Here is a 15,856-nt window from a genome sequence, read left to right on the forward strand (position 1 = left end):
TGCTTCCCAAATAAAAAAAAGAAAGGTCTTTTCCATTTCTTTAGTGATAACGAGTTCTAGAGCCCTCTGCTGGCCACAGTTCTGTTAACTGCCTGTTCTTACACAAGCAGTGTTACCTCTGCTAGGCAGAAGCACGTTCTTGCAGTTGCTATCCAATATGAAGGTAACAGATATGGGTGTAGCTCAGAACTTTGAACTCAATGACATAATCACAGGTTCTATTGTTTCTAAGCTGCTGACTAGGAAATTGAGAAAGCAGAAGGCTTTGTTGCATGTGCTTGGGTTTATGATGTCAGGGCACGAGAAAATCAGTTATATTGCCTTCTAGTAGATACTGTGAAGGTAATTTATCTCCGTTTCCATATGCTTCTAGTTTAAATATGTTATAATCATAGAAGCACCTGCTTAATCATCTATTATAAGCAGTTCTTTTATGTTAACTATAAATGGGTGGAAACAGCACTGCAGACAACACCGGTATTGTCAGACGTGAAATATGAATTTGCTTAATTGCAACTTGCAAAATGGCTCTTAAAAGTTGGTGTGGATTTTGTTGTTGTCTTTTTTTCTTAGGGACGTCTTTGCTTGTTTTTAACTTGATAGTAGTTCAGGGTGTAAATGTTGTGACTTGCTTCCAGCTGTGTATGGTTGTGGGGTTTTTGTTATTATCGAGACAGTATTCTTCAGCATAGGTATTTCTTCATTTTTAGTATTGAGATTGGGAATTTCCCTTAAAATGGACATGAGTAGCATGATTTTTCCCTCTCTCTCCCCTATGTATCAAGACTATTGTATGTATTATTACTACATAATAATGTTTCTGAATGCAGTAGTGAGGATGTTTGCACTATTGAACAAATACCATAAATGTTCTTGATTGAATTGTAGATGTGTTGAGTTTGGTATATGGCAGTCTTTGACTTTGCAGTCAGTGATGAACTTGCCTTCAGTTTTGAGTATTTTGTAAAGTTTAGTGCGTATGGGACCAGGGCTCACTTTGAAGTCATAAGTGGTTTTAATGAAAACCACTTGTACTTATTTGTTAAAATCTTTCTATGCTAAAATGTAATGTGTATTTTCTTTTTCAGAAAGAGTTATCTGGGCACAAGAATATTGTAAGCTATTTGGATTGTGCTGTTAACAGTGTAAGTGACAACGTCTGGGAGGTCCTCATTCTCATGGAGTATTGTCGAGGTAAGAGATGGCTCTTCTGGTTCCAGAGGAAATGGAATGGAAATGTATGTTTTGATCACCTGGGATTTTTACCTGGTAGAGTCCCTTTAATTCAGAAAGCCTGTCTATCTCAAAGCTGGAATCCATTTGTTTTAGCTTGTGTTGGTAGTTAGGCATTAAGTTTCTGAAGCCTGAGAAAATGCAGATGTCAATTTCATGTAGCTTAGTTAAGTATAATTTAGGAGTAGGGAAATTACTTCAAGTAGAAATTAAAATGGTTCTGCTCTACTGTTTGATTAAACATATAGCTAATGTTTTCCAACCTTTCATATCAAAATACTTTTGGCAACTGCTCTGCCTCTCCTGTTTTTTGTTTTTGATCATTATAGCAAAGATTCTTTAATTTTAAATTTTAATTTAAATTAAAGAAATTAATTTCTTTAATTTAAGACGGGTGACTTGTTTTAAGTGAGCATAATATAATTAGTATTTGTGATTCTGGGCATGAAAATAACAGCTGTGTGTCCGGTTTCATAATGTAGCTATTTCAAACAATTTGTGAAACCATATTGTAACTGACTTCCCTAACTCCCCGCCACACATACCTACTAGAATAAACTTGTCTGTGAGTTGTCAGAGTGAATGTTTCTGCCCTCTGTATGGGAGTTCTTGAGACTGTATCAGCAGTTCTCTTTTCTTACTTACAATAGTAAATACTGGAAAAATACCTCTACTACTTTAGTTCATGGGAGCTGGTTCCTTGGTGTTCAGCTTACACAACTAACTGGGTTATTCTGAACTTGGTGTTATGGATAGCTTATTGGCATGTGGAGCTTTTGTTCAGACTCACTTCTACACTTTGCTTCTAGATTTGAGTTTTACCGATATTATTTTGAAGCCACAAGAGTGTAAACCATCAGATGACTGGATGGTGTTCTCTTGTTGAAAGCTTCTGTGTTTAGGAGAGGCACTCTCCAAGACCCCATAGATCTGTGAGCATTATGATAGGAAGATAAAAGTATGACCTTGTGAAATAACTTCAAGAAATAGGGAAATAATACTTCCTGATCTTAAAAAGGAAACTGTGAAAGGGTTATGTAAGGTCTTTAAGAGTGGATTATGCCCTTTTTTTTTTTCTTAGTCTCTAAGAAAGAAATGTCTAGATTATGAGTTACTTTGAACTCTGTTGGCTGACAGCATTTTGGCTGTGGTTCTAAATGCAGGAGGCACTTCTGGGGGAGCATGTTTGCGTGATGGATGATTCTTCCTGCCTGCCTCTTTGATAGAAGAGTTTCAGTTGGCGATGTTTTTGTTTGAGACAGTAACCTTTCTGCTTAGGATTAAACCAGTGGAAGTTTGGAAACAGCTTAGATGGCTTGGTTTTTGTTGTTTTTGTTTTTGTTTTTAATTGGTGACATGAGAAAGTTAAATTGCATGTTGTGGGCTATTTGTGTGTGAGAAAAAATTTATACTTCTATACATAATGAGAATTACTAGAAGGCAAAATAAAATTCTTTTCTGCTTCTTCAGCTGGGCAAGTTGTGAATCAGATGAATCAGCGCCTGCAGACAGGCTTTACAGAGTCAGAAGTAATGAGAATATTTTGTGATACCTGTGAAGCTGTTGCTCGGCTGCATCAGTGCAAAACTCCTATAGTTCACCGAGATTTAAAGGTATGAACCTGAAACCTAGAAACACCTGAGTAAAAGTCAGTGGTGCACTCAAAAATGATTGGAAGTGCAGGAGCTATTTCACTAAGGCTGACCTGTAGTTAGAGAAGCACTGTAATGCTGTGATAACTTCCTCATTTGCGTGTGAGGGCAAGAATGCATAGTAACATTTACATTGGAAATCAGTGCCATTATTTTAATCTAATATTGCTGTTTGTGTTAACTTCCTTTCAAGGTGGAGAATATATTGCTAAATGACAGTGGAAATTATGTTCTCTGTGATTTTGGCAGTGCTACAAACAAATTCCTTAATCCTCAAAAAGATGGTGTTAATGTGGTTGAAGAAGAAATTAAAAAGTAAGTTCACATTTAAGTGGCCTCAATAACCAGTGGTTGTGCTGTGAGACAGCTGAGCGTTACGATGTACTAGATGAAGACCTCTGAGTAGTGTATGCTTACCTTACTGTTAAGGATTTTAGTGTAACTGTTCAAGGTGAAGAAATTCAAGTTGATGTGAATATAGTTCCATTTTTTTACAGTCTATTAATGTTGCTTTTTCTATTTATTTACATGCTATTTTTGCAAAACAGACTCACATAGAATAAAACTTGAAAAAGCGTGTGACTTTGAAATGAAATGGGTGATAAATGTATGCCTGGCTGCTGGCTATTTTAGGAGTTAAATTTTAACTTCTGTGTTAATATGGCTAGCTATGAAAGTCTGAGGGAGAAAAGAGGTGCTATAAATTAGCATTCGAATGAACTTACTTACAGTCTTAGTTATAGAATGCTGTGTCCTTCCTCCTAAGACTGGTCACAAAATTGTTCTAACTTTATTGCAAACACACTCCTGAGAACATGTTTAGTTTGGTTCACTTCAGGCCATCTGCTGCAGAGAAATAAACACAGATTACTTGTTCTCAAGTGACCAAATGATACATGTATGTGTTTTTCTGTCTCTACAGAGTACTTTGCTGGTTTTGCAATGATTTTGTCAAACTTTTTTGTTTTTTAAAGCATAGAATCATATAATATCCCATATGATGGGAGTACTGTATGTGATGATCATACTCCGTACTGCATGTTTCAGTGTAAGATGAAGATGACCCTTTTAGGGCTCAGAATCTTTGCGGTAACTGCTTACTGCAGTGTTACAGCAGGGCAACTCTTTGTTACTGAAGCACAGTACAGGGGAGCTAATGTGAAGAGCACATTTTATCTGACTTTAAATTGTCATCCAGGACAGTAAATGTTATGTTACTATTCCAAGTCTTCTGTGATTTTGTAAACACAGTAAATTACTTGCGTAAGACAGTTTCTGGTGTGTATTAGGCACCTGTTTCTGTGAATGGTATGTGTGTGGCAGATGCAAGAAAAGGCTCTTTTGATTCTGAGGCATGCTTTTCATCTGTTCTCCTGCAATTATGTGTGTTTAGGTATACAACACTATCGTACAGAGCTCCTGAAATGATCAATCTTTATGGAGGGAAATCAATTACTACCAAGGCAGATATTTGGGTAAGCAAAAAATCAGGTACTGTGAAATATGGAACTAATTAAGAGATAAAGAAGCTAGCTAGAAGTAATGTAGACCAACTGAAAAACTAATTATTTAATGTGGTAATATACAATGCAAGTATATAATTCAGAGTATAGTAATGGTATCTGTGGTAGTTAAGTCTCATGTAAATAAATAGAATACAATATGTGATGAGCCTGTTAAGGGAAAGATAAAATAGACTCTTTCCATTTTGTTGGCTCAGATTGCTGCCTGAATGTCACCAATGATTTCTCGTAGAAATTTGCTCACAGCACAACAAGGAAATGTGTTTTTGTTAGACAGTGTGCTTAAAGAGCCATTACAGCGAAGTAAATGAAGACTAAATTCAGCAAAGACACTAGTGGTATCCCTGAGCGATGCCAGAATGTGAATGTAGCTCTTAGGTTAGGCTCTAGATTTGGTAGCTTGTTGTCTAACACACAAGTCAGTGGGAAAGAAGGCCTTTTTAGAGCTGCATTGTATATCAGCTTGTCACATCAACCCTAGTTCATAATGCAGCTGCTACGTAACACTGTAAGCATCAGCTGTAGCTAGGATGCAATTAGTTTCTTATTGGTGCTTCTTTATTGTGTAAAGAATCACATCCTTTTATGTGCTCTCATCCTTTTATGGGGCCTGTATTTGTTTTTACAGGCACTTGGCTGTTTGCTGTATAAGCTTTGTTTCTTTTCACTTCCCTTTGGAGAAAGTCAAGTTGCTATTTGCGATGGAAGTTTTACTATTCCGGACAATTCCCGATACACTCACAGTATACACTGTTTGATAAGTGAGTATTGGGCAGCACAGCAATTCTCAGGCCTTGTAAATAAAATGAAACGCAAACAATGCTGTTGTTGTAGATGAGTGACTTGGATAGATGGGGCATACTGGCATAGGGATCTTGCGTAACCCTAGAGAATTCTAATGCTATTCATGTTATTGTCGTTTATTTGAAGTTAGTACTTCTGTTATCTATTCTTTCTGCAGCTGATATTCAAAACATAAAAGCAGCATGCATCCTTGTCAATCATATTTGACCCTGGAAACTATTTGACTTTACAAAAAGCATTAAAAAAGAACGTAATCATTCTTTTTTGGAGTAAGCCTTGTTGGTGAAGTTAATTGAATGAATGTGTTCTTGTTGCTAGCACACTGCATCAGTAGGCTTTCTGCTGTCAGTCACAATTTGATCTTATCAATTTTCACAGGATATATGCTTGAACCAGATCAAGAACAGAGACCTGATATTTTTCAGGTATCTTACTTTGCCTTTAAACTTGCCAAAAAGGATTGTCCAGTGTCCAATATTAATGTAAGTAGTCTTTTATTTTTTTTTTTACTGTGCTTTCAGGGGTTTTCATAGGTAGCATTGATAAAAGTCAATCAACTCAGCTGAGAAAAAAGTTTTCAATTTCTTAAGCCTTGTTCCAAAGTTTAGAATGTGAAGCAAAATACATTTCCTATTGATTCTGTTTACTGTCTAAATAAAACACTTGCGTTTTGGGGGCATAACTTCAAAAAGGGCATTTATATGACACCAGTCAATACCTGACTTGTGCTTCTAATCCATACATGTCTCTTACATCTAGTATAATTAATACCAAGTACTGTAGAACTTCACATGTAGAAAACTTTATCTTACTAGTGTGAAGTGTCAGGAGTGTTCTCTAGATAAAGTATTTTTTTCTTTTTAATCATCTCTGTCAATTATAGCAATATGCTGGGAAAGGACTGCAATGAACTGAAAGTAAATTGAAATAGTAAGTTAGTTAGCTGACTTTTGTGCCTTTGCTTTGCATGAGAGGCTGAACTCTCTTTAAAGTTCTGAACCTTCCCTCAAAGATGACCTAATTCATTGACCAAGCTGCTATGTCAGAAAATTCCAGGACACATCAATAATGTTCAGCATTATAAGGGGATTCCCAAGATAGGCATTAAGGCATTAGAAAAAGTCAGTGGCAAAATTACTTTTGAAACAAATGTTATCTAAAGTAAACTGTGCTTTCAGAGGTAGATGAGTGAATTTACCAAGATCCCTTTGAAATGTATTACTGTTGATCCTTGGTCCCATAGAAGAAGGTACTCATTAAAGAGTGAATGTTATTTTTGGGAAACTTGGCATAGGTTAGCATGCTAAGCATACTAAGGAAAAGAAGAAAAAAACTGGATCCCATTTTGTAGTGAAAGGCAAAATTTCAAGTGTTTTGAAGGCTTTTGTATTTTTGCTATTTCAAAATATGTTGTTAGGTGGTGTATCTCTTTTATATTAAAATATACCACTGGTATATTTTAAGTGGTAAAACATACCACTGAGTATTTACTAGGTTGCAGGCTGTACGAGTACTATCAACTTGTTCAAGTGACTTGGCTATATCTGCTTATTGGATTCCTTTTCCTAAGGAAAAAGGAAGAAAAAATTGATAACCTTAGGTTATAAATGTTTGTGACCAGGATTAGATTTGCTTTCTTTAGTGTGTGTAAAGATTATGCTTACATGAGGTCATCTTTTCTCTCTCTCTTTCCCCCATAATTGCCATTTTCCTTGATTAAATGCAGAAATTATATTGAGAGGTTCTTTAAGCTTTGAAGTGGCAGATGAGAACTGCAAAAGGATAATTTGAAGAGGAGTAGTTACTTCTGCAAAGGGCAAGAACTGTGTTAAAACTGGCTCAGATATAGCATGAAAATTAGGGAGTGACTGTTTTGAGGAGAGCAGAGCCTGATCACATCTATTCCATCCCTTTAGCCAATGGAATGCTTAGAGGGGTGCCCTCATTGCTGATCCTGAAGGTTTTGTAAAATGGAGTAGTCTGACCTTTCCCCTGTTCAGTGCTGCTAGTAGACCAGGATAAGGTTTGGCTTTACAAGAACTGAATGGATGAAAACTTGAAGCCTTGTAATACAATGATGACAGCTGGTGCAAGCAAGGAAGGGGCTTCTGATTCCTTTATGTGCCAGTATTTTCCTTGAGCACTGATAGTGGAAGAGGCAAACTTGACCTTGCTCGTGTTGAAGAGCAAGGGAGAAGGTAGAACATTGAAGACAAGCTTACTGTTGTTGAGCCCTGCATCTTAGTGCGTGCTTACTGTCTCTGAGGTGGGGTTATGTCCAGTTAGTGTTGTGGGCAATAAATTTCATGTAATTCAAACACAGTATGAGAGCTGAGAGAGGTAAACTGGCTTCTAATGACTTCTAGTGACAGTGTCTCTGGTTAGAGAAATAAGGGCTAGTGTTAGAAGATGAGTGTGCATTTATGACAGTGAATATACGCATGATTCGGTTGTGATTTGTGGTAAGAAATTAGTAAAGGAGCGTGGATGCTGTGTTGTTTTATGGATTTTGCATTGAACTGGAAGAGCTGAATAGACTAAAAGACTATTTCATTCTGTTTTCTAGCTTAGTTTTAATCCTTAAACTCAAAGGTAAAATGAATCTTTATTCTCTACAGTTAACAGAAATCGTATGAAGGAAGTGTGTTACCTCATTGTTGGTAGTGCATGAATTAACTGAAGTAGCTGACATAGTAGTGAGTCAGGCCAGCAGTGCTTTCATTTTGTACTTCTGTAATAAGTAACAGAAAATAGAAATAGTATTCAGTAAAAACACTTTCAATCTACAGCCCTGTGACCAGGTTCTGCATGAAGCCTTGCAGCGTGAAGGATTTGAACTCAATTATTTCTTTTGGATTTGTAATGATTTTTTCAGGAGCTTGTGCTTTTAATTTCTGCACTTCTTTTTTCCCAAGAATTCTCCTGTCCCTTCAACTCTTCCTGAGCCTATGACAGCTAGTGAGGCAGCTGCTAGAAAAAGCCAAATAAAAGCAAGGTGAGTAGATGATATGGCTTTTTTTTTTTTTTAGTATTATTAAACTGCACATTTGTCTGAAACTTTTTTTATTAAAAAAATCACCCAAATAGTTCATTAGAGTAGATAAGCTACGTTTCTAAGTGCTTCAAGTCTCTGAGATCAATTTTTTTTTCAATTGTTTTGAGAGTCCACTGAAGAAAAACTGAGATCCTAATATTCCTTAGTACTGAAAATTGTTCTAGTTCTGAATCTACCAATATGTGGCTTAATTACTAAAATTTTTAGCCATAATGATCAGCTCAGCTGTGACTTTATTAGCCTACTGCAAATAGAAACTAACATTTGGGCTCATCTAAGCTGTGTTCGAGCTGTACAGATATATCTATGTTGTTTTAAGGTAGTGTTTGGTTTTGTTGGCTCTACTGTCACTTGATGACATATATTTGAGGGAAGGCTTTGAGTATTAATGGAATAATGTTTTCAACTTCACCTGCTAGGCACTGCTGGAGAACAGTCATTAATTTTCCTACTTAAGTTTTTCTGACTATGTAAGATGCGGAGGTTAAGGCAGAAAACATTTAAATATAATTTGCTAAGAACTAGTATGAAGTGTTAGGTACTGGAGCTTAGCTGGTGAATTTGTGTTTTTAAGCAGCTAGACAGTTTTTAAAGATACCAATACTGTGACTGGACACAGTGGGATTAAAGCTCCAAAGTCCCTTTTTGAATATCTTCCTTATCCGGGAGGGACATGATACAGTGCTAACGTACTACTGAAAGACACAAATATTTAGGGAGGCTTGTGAGTAATAGAACTGCTAGATGTTAAATCTCTTATGGAAGCAGAAATGAATTAACTCATAAGATTAAGAAAAATCTTACTCTGTGTGCATGTGAGAAGTAACTATATCTCTAGTTGCAGAATGGCTGCTTTGAGTTTTCCAGGTAATTTTTCATTCAAGGAAAACTTGCACAGAAATTTAATCTAGTGCTTTATTCTCATGGTGAACCAGGCTGTTGCACAGCTCCTTCTAGAAGGAGCTTTCTGAAAGTCTTCTGCAGCAGTCATATCTCTTTTGACTGTGGTAAAAAGAATCATAGGAAACAAATCTTGAGGTGTATGAATTGAGCTCAGAAGTAAACTGTGTATAAACATAGGTGCAAGTGAACTGTAAAGAGATGACAATTATTTTGAATACACAGCAGTTACTTTTAATGAAGTCTTGTCAATGGAAATATTGTTTCAGAATAACAGATCCTACTGGACCAACAGAAACCTCAATTGCACCACGACAAAGACCAAAGGCCAATTCAAGCACTGCTGCTTCAAGCGTTCTGACGATCCAGAGTTCAGCAACACCAGTCAAAGTCCAAGTTCCTGGTGTATTTGGTAATCGTGGGCAAAAAGGTAACATACCAATGTCTGAGGTTTGAATGAAGCAAATGAAACAATCATTCCAAGTTTCTTTTCCTCCTTAATCTTTTAAGGATAACCTTTGAAACTTAAAACTAAGTAGATGCTACTTTGTTTAAAAAAAAAAAAAAAAAAAAAAGCCCCAAATCTTTCTCCCTTCTGGGTGACTCTAACTGTGCAAGTAGTAGCCATGCAAGACACATTGATTTATGCTAGTAACTGCTCAATTAAAAGGCTGCAAAAACAACTGAATGGCACAACATGGCAATCTGAGGAATTACACGTGTAAAAGAATGTTTTTTAAGAATGCTTTCAGATATTTTATTTATTTGGCTTCCAAGTATGCAAAATCCAAAAGCACAGTCTGCACCGCATTTTTTTACTGAAGGATGAATTTGTCACCTTATTTTAATGAGGATATAGACAAAAATGTTATGTCCCAGTTTTGAGTCAGAATAGATGAGTGTTGTTTGCGACACTGAAGATAAAAGTGAATTGCTAGTAAAGCAGAACTCTTGAAACCAGCTTCCTCTGTATTGAGAGCAAAGGAAGCTTCTCATGTCTTGTAAGTAGACACTATGGGTTGATAAGCCTGCGGTTATCTTCACAGAAGGTGAAATATACAGTAAACTTAGCTTGCAAGATGTCAGACTTGAAAGGGGACTATAAGCTGTTTGCCTTGAAATAGTAAATGCCAACTGCCAGGGCAAGTGGACAGTTGAAGTTTAGAAATTGGCATGTGAGTAGTATTGTCTTAATATTACAGGAACCCCAAGACCTGGAAATGGCCAAGAAATGTTGCTGTCTCAAGGGACCAATCAGCACCATCCACAGCAGAACAGAGTTCTCCAGCAGCTGCAGCAGGGGGACTGGAGACTACAGCAGTTACACCACTTACATCACCAGCAAAAACAACCGACAATTCAGGAGGCTTACATTCAGCAGGTACAAGTCACATTTAACATACGTTTCTTAAAGAGCAGTATGTTGTGTATGTTAGTATTTCGAATCATTTGCTACTTAAACAATATGACCTAGTTTCTTTATGGTAGGAGAGAGGGAGAGGGATTGTAGTTCTTGCCCCTTCTTTTTAGCTTTGCACGTTTGTCTCTTGCCTAGGCATTACAGTACTTACACGAGGAAGCTGTTTGCTTTGTGCTGTTCTACTTTTGTTTCTTGACCCAGAATTTCTGCTTGCTTTTAGTCAGCTCTTCGTGACTCAAATAAAGGTTTTGTCTGTATAAGCATGCTCCAGAGAAACATTTGGAATGATCTAGCTGACAGTAGTATGCTTGTAGGAGCTGGTGTAGGTAGACCCTCTGAGTCTAAATATTTGTGTATGCTAAATGGGGGAATCATGATTTCAAGATTTCTATTTTTTTCTTTTTGAATACAGTATCAACAAGCAGTGCACCAGCAGGTGATCCAGCAGCAACTGTTGATGCAGTCTGTGTACCAGCAGCAACCTTCCCAATCTCAGTATCCTGCTATGGTATGTCAACAGTGGAATGTCACTGATAGTCTTCAAATATGTCCTATGATTGTAAGATGTGAAGTTTCAGCAACACAAGTTTGTGAGTAGTTATAATGAGCTATGGACTTGGTAAATATCTAAAGTTGTATTCACTTGAGAGGAAAAAAAAATAGTTCATCCAAACTCTGTTGTGAAAGCTTATCTGTTATATCAGTATTAAGTGTGATATAATCTAAACTTTGATCAGTAAAGTACTAATTGGAAATATACTTAATGCTTAAAGTTTCCAATAATGACCACTACAGCTAATGTAAGTTATTCTGCAAAGTGATAAAACCACAGTGGCATCAAACTTCTACTTCAAGCCCAGGATGTCTACTTAGTTAAAACATTTTAAGTACAAGTAGCCAGTAACTACTTTGACAGGCACTGTTGTGTATGTGTGTAGCTGTATTCTGCAGCATTTGCTGAGGAAATCATGCAGAATTTGAGTCTCAAGTAGCATTAAACCAACAAAATACAGTTGGCACCTGTAGACCATTTCAGTACTTCAGAAAGAAAGAAAAAGGGAGAACCCAGATTGTTTGTCACAAGCAAGTAATGTTCTTGAATGATGCAATTCAACCACGGTTATACACAGTGTTTACAAACCTAACTAGCCCAGAGAAATCCTTCCGATGTATAGTTTCACACTGGAATGCATGATAGAAAATGAAATTTTCTGCTAGTTACTTTATTTTTAAGGTTTTAAAACTGCATTGAAGAGCATTTTGGCTGTTCTCGCTTAAAATGGAGAAGTCTTTCAACATTTAGTTATTAGTGGTTTCAGAAGAATATAAATATTCTTGTATGCCCTTTGTGATGCTGCTGCGGTGTAATGGAAATTTACACATATATCATATTTACAGTTAAAACAAGAAAGCTATATAGCAGGAGGTGTTCAGAAGTTGGAGAGACTTTCTCGCTTTAGATTAAGCTACCAATCTTTTCTGGTATATGGCTGTTTTAATGAATCTGTCTGTGAGGCCAGTGCTGTTACTTAGCATAAGAGCTTCAGGTTTACTCATCTGAATGTTAATAATGTGCTGACTTCTTATTTAGGTGCAGCAATATCAGCAGGCTCTTATACAGCAGCAGATGCTTGCTCAGCAACAGCAACGGTCACAACAGGTGCAATCTCCTGAATATGTCCCTTCTCTACAAGACTTCTCGCCAGCCTTAATCTCCTATTCTACATCACTTCCAGTACATGCTGGAACAGTGGCAGATTCTCCCTATACTGCAAACAGGCAAGTATTCTGACACAAATGTACCAAAGGTTACTATCTGCTTGATAACTGTAAGAGGCACGAGCAAATCCTTTCCTAGGAAGTTAATTGCTTCAATTGTCAAGTATTGCTAAAACTAATAAATAGTTAGTGGTAATGGATATTTTAAGCATGCATGAGGGGGAGGAGGGCAGGATGCAACCCATGGATAGATGAGCCTAATCAAACTTTTTAAAGAACTTATGTTTTTTTTCTTGTTCATGGACTTCTTCCAAGAAACAGACTGCTAACCACCTTGCTTTCAATGGTCAGCAGCACATACTTAATGAAGTAATGAGTATGACACTCAACAGATGGTAATTTTTACCACTTTTTGCTCTTTAATCCAGTTTGTAGGATACAGTTCTAAGATGGGGTTTAGAACTCCTACCAAATTGATCAAAATTGTAACTCTTCCATCCATTACCAGTAGTCTGTCTTGTATTCTGTAGTGGAATGTATCTTAATTTCAGTGATTGCAGAAGGCCATGCATTCACCATTTCTTAATAAAGTGTGGTGGAAAATGACTTCTTCATGTATTCTCACCGTAAATAGTATGTGGAATGAGAGCAAAGCAGTATTTTTAAAAAAGACAAAAAAAAAAATTGCCTTTTAGTTTCACTGATAGTTTTACTGATGTTCTGACCAAAGTTAGTGTTAGCTACATAAGCTCATAAATACTGCTATTGCTACATTTGAAGGAGAAGCTCTTTGTACTTCTTCCATCCCTGCAATCTATGGTGCAGCCTTTGTTGACGGGTGTTTTTTCAGATTTGCACATTTCAGGTGCTGCTGTCATTTATACTTACTTCACAGTATGATGAAAGATGAAAAGCAAAGTATTTTTCCCCCTACTGGCTTTATTGATACAGAATATCAATGTGACAGATTTGGCTTCATGGAACCAATTAGGTAGCATAATACATAGCAAAGTTTTTCTGCGTGTTTGTGTCCATATCTGAGACTTAACACCTGTTCTCTGATCTAGTCTGTTACTGGATGTTATTACAAATAATTTTTTAAAGAAATAATTACAGTCTGAAAAGTAAGTGATCATCTTGTTATGCAAGACTAAAGATCTGTATCCCCCTGCTTAGCTATAAGTCAGTGACCAAAGAGTTAGCAACAATTGGCAGTGCTTAAGAATGATCCTTGTAAGGAGAGAGAAGTGATAGAGCTAATTTGCCAAAACTTGCTTAAAAGGGAAAATTCATCTGATTGGAGGTTTTCTAGTATCTTAGCAAAGAGAAGATTAAACTTTGAATATACTTACTAGGTTTTTTTCCTTAAAAAAAAAAAAAAAAAGACTGCTGTGTAAGTATAGAAATGAACACTGAATTACAGGTTTTCATCTTGCGTCTTGACAAAGTTTTCTGTGCTTTGGCTATGATTAATCAACTACTGAAATGTACAAGGGTTACATACAAAAATAATGCAATCAATCCACGTGTTCTTAGCGATTCACTTTATCTTTAGTTTTCAGATATGTTCTGGTTGAGCTGTTAATACGTATGTGTTACCTGTATGCAGTATTTTGACATAACAAAGCATATTATCAATTTTTATCCTGATAGACAATCCTGTAATGTTCCTTTCTATTTTCTTTCTGTGGACTGACTTTACAGGTCAGGCATTATTGATGCTGAGGCAATTACCAGTTACCCAAAGCAGAGCATCAATAACCCACCTGATATGTCAGGCTGGAACCCATTTGGAGAGGACAATTTTTCCAAGTTGACAGAGGAGGAGCTGCTGGACAGAGAATTTGACCTGCTAAGATCAAGTAAGGGACACTTGAAGGCTTATTTTACTTCACAGTAAATAAGGTCTCAGCAGTACCGTCACCTGTTTTACTGAAGGGCCATACAGTCTGTGTACAGAATTCTTTCTGAGCATTTGAGGGCAGAGTTGGGCCTGGCTCCTTTCATTTCCCTTTCTGAAAATGTGTGCAATAAGATGAGACTGTCTAAAACTGGTAGCTACTGGCTGAAGTACTGCAGAAATGGCTCTATCTTGGCTTTTAAATCCTGCTTATGTCACCTTGATTGTTAAAAAGCTCTGACTAGCAGAGGTATTTGGCTGCTTGCTTCATTCCTCTTCAGCTTTTTTCTTGCACACCAGAACAGAAGATTTTGTGGGTCTGATACGTCCTTTGAAAATGCCTGAAAGAAAAATGATCTATTACATTATGTTAATGTTTTGTAATGTCCTTTTTGATGAGTGGCTACATGTAAGGGCTGCTTTATTGTTCTGATATGGCGTTAGTTGAATAAACTCTTTTCTCTTGAAGTCAGTTATCTCAATGGTTTTTACTTGAATTACTTTTTTAATTGCTTAACACGTTTGTTAGGCGCTTTTCCTGAAAGCTAGCTCTGTCGTTTGCAAGACTTACAAGATGTGTCAGTGTCAAAAAAGAAAAATATACATATATATATTGTGTGTACTTGACTGACTCTCAGTAAGTTTACTGCAATTTAAAAACACAGTAAAGCTAAATTTTAAGTAATTGAGGGAAAGAAATGATGCTTTCAGATGTCTTTTTCTTCATGGGTTTCTGGATGGTTATAGCTGATCAAGAAATGCATGTGACCTGTTCATCCTTGAGGAATGTCATTTGGTGTTACTTCTGTCAGTGTCTGATGGTAGCTGATGGTTTCCACTTCTATCCTGATGCTGATCTCATAAAACTTCTATTTTGGAGATGCAAATGTAGCTTATACTCATTCCACAATAAACTGACTCTTCTTTGCTAGCATTTGGGGAGAATAGGTATTGTACTGGCTGAAGAGTGAACGTTCTTCGAAAATCTAAGTTTCAAAATTGGAATTTTCCTGATAGTGGAATTGAATATCTCAGGCTTGCTCTTTCCAGTGGAAGCCTTTGAGAGCTTTTGTAACAACTCAGTCTTCAATCTGGAGCAGATGAGCTTGAATCAAAAAGCACAGTTATTCATTTCTAGAATCCTGATCTGGCTGCTGGATTGCTGACTGTAGTTGTGTCAAATTCCATGGATTTGGTTTGGCAAAGCCATGCCTTATAAACAGATTCGAGTAGAGAAGAATGTACTAACCAAAGGTATACTTGAAGTGGCTTTATGAATAAGCTAGAAGATACTTCACAAGAAATGCTCTTGCCTGGAGTATCTGAAAAGGCTGCTTTTTTAGCAAGCTGGGGAAATGAAAGGTGCTAGATAAGAAAGTAAAACAACCAAACTTCATGGTTTTGTTTGGCACAGTGTGATCTTTTTTTCCAAATTTTGATGGCACATTCTGTAACAATAAAATGTTACTTGATTTATGGCTTTAAAAGTGAGATTTTTTCCTGTTTTTCTTCTCTTGTAAGCTTCCTGTAAGGGTGTATAATGAAAAAGTTCCCTAATGGTCTTTGGCACCTATGTTATTTGTATTTTGTTCTGTGTACTTCATTTTTAAGACTTCTGACATTGTGTTAAGATTGCACTAAGAAAACTTT

General features: G+C 36.7%; 1 protein-coding gene across 2 annotated transcripts in view; it reads left to right on the forward strand.

Annotated features, from left to right (window-relative positions):
* Positions 1-15,856, forward strand: part of BMP2K (BMP2 inducible kinase) — a 55,192-nt gene that overhangs the window by 21,659 nt on the left and 17,677 nt on the right. For both annotated transcript variants that reach the window (XM_042870389.1, XM_042870390.1), the window contains exons 3-14: positions 1,089-1,194; positions 2,704-2,846; positions 3,079-3,200; positions 4,279-4,360; positions 5,037-5,169; positions 5,591-5,694; positions 8,128-8,207; positions 9,437-9,597; positions 10,370-10,548; positions 11,000-11,095; positions 12,179-12,366; positions 14,011-14,168. In XM_042870389.1, the coding sequence (XP_042726323.1) occupies positions 1,089-1,194; positions 2,704-2,846; positions 3,079-3,200; positions 4,279-4,360; positions 5,037-5,169; positions 5,591-5,694; positions 8,128-8,207; positions 9,437-9,597; positions 10,370-10,548; positions 11,000-11,095; positions 12,179-12,366; positions 14,011-14,168 (1,552 nt within the window). The remainder of the gene's footprint in view (positions 1-1,088; positions 1,195-2,703; positions 2,847-3,078; positions 3,201-4,278; positions 4,361-5,036; positions 5,170-5,590; positions 5,695-8,127; positions 8,208-9,436; positions 9,598-10,369; positions 10,549-10,999; positions 11,096-12,178; positions 12,367-14,010; positions 14,169-15,856) is intronic.

The sequence above is a fragment of the Lagopus leucura genome, unplaced genomic scaffold (assembly GCF_019238085.1).
Source record: "Lagopus leucura isolate 7727_CA_CO unplaced genomic scaffold, USGS_WTPT01 Super-Scaffold_100004, whole genome shotgun sequence".
NCBI lineage: Eukaryota > Metazoa > Chordata > Aves > Galliformes > Phasianidae > Lagopus > Lagopus leucura.